The following is a 5,417-nucleotide window of genomic DNA, read 5'->3' as shown; positions in this document are numbered from 1 at the left end:
AATTGTAAATACTACAATATTATTAAAATGCTCTTAAAATTTTACAACATACCTTGATGTACATTTTATCATTTTTAAAATCACATTAATTTTAATTGATGAATAATTGAATTAATTGATAAATGTATTGACTGGAAGATAAAAGATGTAAGATGTACTTAATTTTTTTAAGTAAGAAGTCAAAAGAATGTTAAGTTTTAAATAAAATAATTTTGCATATGATGAATTTTGTTAATAAGATACATTGTTTGAATTTTTCTTCATTTATTTTTGATCAAATTAAATTATTTTTTAAGTATGTAATTTTGTTTCATAAAATTACCTTGTTTTCTTGTTTCTTGAATTTATAATATAATTTCTATTTAATTATTTTATTAATTTTGAAAGTATGCTATTTAAAAGTTTTATACTTAAAGTATTATACTTATATAACTGTAAGTATAATAAATAACAAGTATAATTAGTCATTAAGTAAAAATTAATGAAAATAAATACATAAAATAAGCATTTTTAATTTATATAGTTAATTTTGATAGTTTATTTTATTTCAATTATGCTTTACGTTAAAATATAATTATTTGACCAGGTGCATAAATCGTCCCGAGTAATGAAAAAACACGAAGCCAAACCAATACTAGTTGAATCGTAAGTTTCTTCACTTTCATCATTCTGAGATGAAAATGCAGAATTAAATATTATTGTCTATTATTTAATTTTATATTATAATTTTATTAAAAAATAAATTTCTGTTTTTAATTAAATTTCTTATGACTGCTGTTTATATATAAATATTATAAAGTCTCTGTATATCTGCACTAAAATTATATAAATTTTAGGTTTAGCGGTAGACCAACACACAGCAGATAGCTAATTAAATAAAGAGAAGTAATTAGCTATCTGCTGTGTGTTGNTTTTAGTGCGGATATACAGAGACTTTATAATATTTATAAATTTCTGTTTGTTGTTATCAATGTACAGTGGTGCCTCATATTTCAAATTTAGTTCATTCTAGGAGGCAATTTGAACTCTGAATTGTTTGAAGTCTGATTCAATTTTTTCCATTAGTAGTAATAGAAAGTGAATTAATTTGTCCTAGATTCTAAACAATACCAATCTTGATAAACTTCTGATAAATAGCAAATACACATAATTTAAGGCAAAAATAACACAATTATATACCCTAATAATAAATTAAAACATGAAAATAATAAACTACGTATATATTGTATGATAAAATAAAAATTGCATTTCTTGTATTTTAGCGAGTCAGGTTTCTTAAGGTCATCATACAGCTTGCTTGGCTTTCTCACAAAAATCCCTTCAGAAATGACATCATCCACCAATAGCTTCTCATGTATCTACACTAGAAAGAGTTTTTTCATAACATGTAATCTCCTGATGGTCAATGTTGTTCTAATTTTAGTCATATTTGCTGATTTTATTGCTTTCTTGTTCTTAAGAATGGTGTGCACTGTCTACTTTGGCATCTTAAATGTGGCAGTTCGATTGACCACACTACATTACTTTTATGCTTCTTGATAGTTTACTTTTCACTTCAGTGATCAATACTAAAACCATTGAGGTAAGCAGAGGGTCAGGGGTTAATTCCTTCTGACCACTTATGCTGCAACAGGTTAGTAAAACCAGATCTCTGATTGTTGGATGGCTAGGAGGGCAAATCGAGTGGGGAGTACGTAGGTAAGTTGGCAAGCACAATGATAGACAACAGGTTAATCAAAATAACAAAACATTTATTGAATAGCTAAGCTAGAATACATAAGGTGATAACAAAATATAGGCTAAATGCGGTTAAATATAAGTAAACTATTCAAAGGGCCGCTCCTAACAGCTCTAATGGCTATTCTGAGAGAGAGAGTTTACAAAGCTTTAAAATACAAATACCTCTATGCGGATATAGCTAATATGCGTTCGTTGAATGGGCCGTATGAATCGTAGTCGGCGCAGGAACTGTAGAATGGCGATGGAAGTTTAAAGTTGCTGTCTGTCGTATGGTGATGTTCTTTCGATCGCTATGTCCAGTGTATGGAGACAAGATGCACACATTAATAAGTATAACTTCCTTTGGATCGCCCTGAGCTTACGGGGGCTTGCGCTTTTATACGTTCTTTGTGGGAAAGGAGTTACGTGATTGACTTCTGTTGACACCTACACCAACTAAGTGTCAACTTTCCCACCTAATTGTAAAACAATCGGTGACCTCCGATATAATTCTCACCAAGAGTATTTTTTTCATCGGAGTTGTTTACAAAAGTTTTTTTTTTTGACATCTGCGTAAAAATCACAGATCTCACACCATCCTCTTAGGCTTTGTTATTTCCACAAACTTCTTGATTAATAAGTAGGGATTATATAAATAACCAAACTCACCAAAAATAAAGCAAAAAAGACTGAAAACACACGAGCCTAACACAAGATGATTTCACAGAGAGAGTGCATTTTTTTTCACTGTGTGTGTATAGAAATGTTGAAGCATAGTTTGAACTCCAGTTGAATTTTTCTCAAATTTAGTGTTTGAATTCTAGAATGTTTGAGGTTAGAGTGGTTTGAAGTGTAAGGTACCATTATACATAAAAATTTATATTCAATTTGATTATCTCATGAAATTGTATATCTATATGTATTATAAAATGGTAGAGTTAAATAGTTGATAGATTCATGAGTATAGTCAAATCTAAATTAATTAAAATAATAAGTACAGATAGTAATCACAGAATTTCTGTGTTATTTTTATTTGTATCTCTGTAGGAATAATGTTTAAGTAAATATAAAGTATTTTAAAGAATTCTTAGTTTGTTAAAATTTAATTTTTCTAATTTAATTGGCATTAAATTATTTGAATTCTGACAACAAGATAAGAAGTCAAATACAAACTAATATTGTTTCTAATGATTAAATATAAAGTTAAAAACATCATGCAGACATACTTCCAATAGATAACAGGAGTACTTTTACATTTGGCACACTTGATTTATTCAGACAGTTTGGAACATAAATCGATTGATTTTAATGATTCCATGTTTCAAAACAGTTATATTTTGCCAGTTCTCAAGCAAATGATTCTGTACAATAAAATGGGAAAAATCAAAATATAATAATATAACCTATTTAATAGAATGGCATTATCCTAAAGAATGGAAGAGAATGGAATTGTAAAAATTCACTATAAACAAATATTCTTTGAGTACAATACTTCTATCCTTACACAATATGTGTATTATGTGAGATTTAATCATTACAAAAATTAATGACTGAATTCTTCTTGCAATGTATCAACTTTAAAAGAACTTCTGTAATCAGTGAGTTTGTCTTGGAATGATTTGCAATTAACTCTTCATCTTCAGCTTATGTTGTTGCTGAATCTCAAATAAAGGATTCTTTAAAAATTAAATGGAAAAATCAAAGTATAATATTTAATACAGTTGTGTTATGAATCAAATTCTAAAGAATGGAAATTTGATACTGAAATTTTTTCATCTGTCAAAAACTTTATTCTTCTTTAAGAATTGTAAATTTATCTATTATATTGATAGTATACATTTATGTAAACAATCATCAGTTATGGTTTGTCTATATAAATATTTATATCTTTGATATCTTTTCTTATATGCTTATTATTTGGGTTGGATATGTAATTTCTATACTGTCTTGTATATTTTCATATTATATCAAGTATTACAAACTTTCTCTTGTTTTTTTTTTATTCTAATATAAAAAAACATTAATAAAATATTTTCTTAATTTTCTGTTGTTGTGTGATTCATTATTATTATATTTTTGTTTTATTTATTCATGCTAATCAGTTATGGAATGCAGCAAAATTATTTGTGAGTTTAGTAAATTTTTAATTCAATAATAATCCAAATATATAGGTTACACTCCATGGATTATCATTCTTTATTTTATAAGTTTATTTCAAATTCTATTTTAGTTATAGAAGAAAAGTTCAGGAAGGATGTGCAGATCATGATCAAAGACCAATTGAATTTTTTTGTCAAGATGATAATGAACTTGCCTGTAGTTACTGTGTTGTTTTAAATGATTCTAAACATAAGGGTCATTCATTAATTTTATTATCTGAAAAGGTAGCTGAATTTATGATATTTGTATTTAAGTAGTTCTAAATATTTAAACATCTTTATGTATTTATAGAATAAATCTTGCATGGATGATCTCAAATTAGGAATTGAAGAAGGAAAGAAAGTTCAGAGTAAATTACATAAAACAGAAAAGGTAAATAATAATTTTCTTTCTTAAAATAATTTTGTAAAATTTATTTTACACGTCAAAAATGAATAAAGGTGCACATATGCAGTGCATCAAGAAAAAACATCAAATTTTTGGCAATCATTAACATCTGTCATGATACCACTTGGGAATCCAGTGAAAGTAGACACCAATCCAACTTTTCAGCATTTGCAATATTGCCACACATTTCTAACAGTAGTATCTTTTGATTCAAACTAGTAATATAGAGTCATTGCATATAATTTAATGTTTTGAATTAATACACATGATCTTTTAATGTGGTGAAAGATTTGAAAGTACAACATGACATGAAAATGTAGAAAGAGTTAATAAACATTATTAATTGCTTAATTTTTTTTTATTGAAAGGAGAAATTAATTTAAAAATTTGGCATTTAAACAAGCATGGAAAAAATCTTCATTTATCTTGGAAATGTACAGTACATTACCTTTTACTCATGCATTGTAGAAAATTAAATAGTAGCTTGCTGCAAGTGTATGCTCTGCAGGTGTTATTGCAGTTTTGTTTGCCAAGTTTGCTTTTATATCTCATCTACATCTGTCTTAATGAGTAAGTTATAATATAATTTAATGAAGTAAAAACTGATATAAACCAATAAAACTGTTTAATGAAAAATCAAACAATTCTGATCAGTTTTAGTGATCATCTTCAAGTTTACAATCACTTCAGCTTGAACATTAAATTTGAAAACATTCCAAACACTGTGTGTGCATGTACAGTATATGTGACACACACATCCACAGAAGTTTAAGATTGAACAAAAATATTAAAAAATAGAAACAAGTTATAAATATTATAATAAATCAGATATAAACATTAAAAATATAAATTTGTAAATTAATAAAATTTTTATTCTGAATTAATTTCTTTTACCAGTATCCTAAAAGGTTTTAATCTAGGGGCAACTTATTTGCAAATATTGGTAATTACTACATTTGTTACAAGGACCAGTTTGGGAATAATTTGATGTATAATTTTTAATACAAGTTTTACTAACTTTTTGTGTAGAAAAGATATTTAAAAAGATTACCCAATAAATCTTTCTAAACATTTGCTACTTTTTGTCTTTAATTTCCAGTTATAAGTAATGCATTTTCTTATATGTTTACTTCTATAACAAACATGAGCCA

The 5,417-nt window shown here is 26.7% G+C and overlaps 1 protein-coding gene across 1 annotated transcript; it reads left to right on the top strand.

Moving 5' to 3' along the window:
* The first annotated feature begins 583 nt into the window (after positions 1-583).
* LOC111635723 (tripartite motif-containing protein 72-like) lies at positions 584-4,696 on the top strand. The gene is made up of 3 exons (XM_023380787.1): positions 584-645; positions 3,950-4,103; positions 4,171-4,696. Exons 1-3 carry the CDS (start codon positions 608-610, stop codon positions 4,273-4,275), a joined length of 297 nt encoding a protein of 98 aa, XP_023236555.1. The 5' UTR covers positions 584-607; the 3' UTR covers positions 4,276-4,696.
* The last annotated feature ends 721 nt before the right edge of the window (positions 4,697-5,417 follow it).

The sequence above is a fragment of the Centruroides sculpturatus genome, unplaced genomic scaffold (assembly GCF_000671375.1).
Source record: "Centruroides sculpturatus isolate CEXI.00-Female unplaced genomic scaffold, Cexi_2.0 scaffold37, whole genome shotgun sequence".
NCBI lineage: Eukaryota > Metazoa > Arthropoda > Arachnida > Scorpiones > Buthidae > Centruroides > Centruroides sculpturatus.
Note: the sequence above shows the minus strand (reverse complement) of the source record. Positions and strands in the feature narration are given on the sequence as shown.

Excerpts from the sequence above, each read along its gene's own strand:
- LOC111635723 (XM_023380787.1), top strand. The coding sequence starts at position 608 with ATGAAAAAACACGAAGCCAAACCAATACTAGTTGAATC. Across the intron at positions 646-3,949 it reads AAACCAATACTAGTTGAATC|TTATAGAAGAAAAGTTCAGG; the intron begins GTAAGTTTCTTC and ends ATTCTATTTTAG. Across the intron at positions 4,104-4,170 it reads TAATTTTATTATCTGAAAAG|AATAAATCTTGCATGGATGA; the intron begins GTAGCTGAATTT and ends ATGTATTTATAG.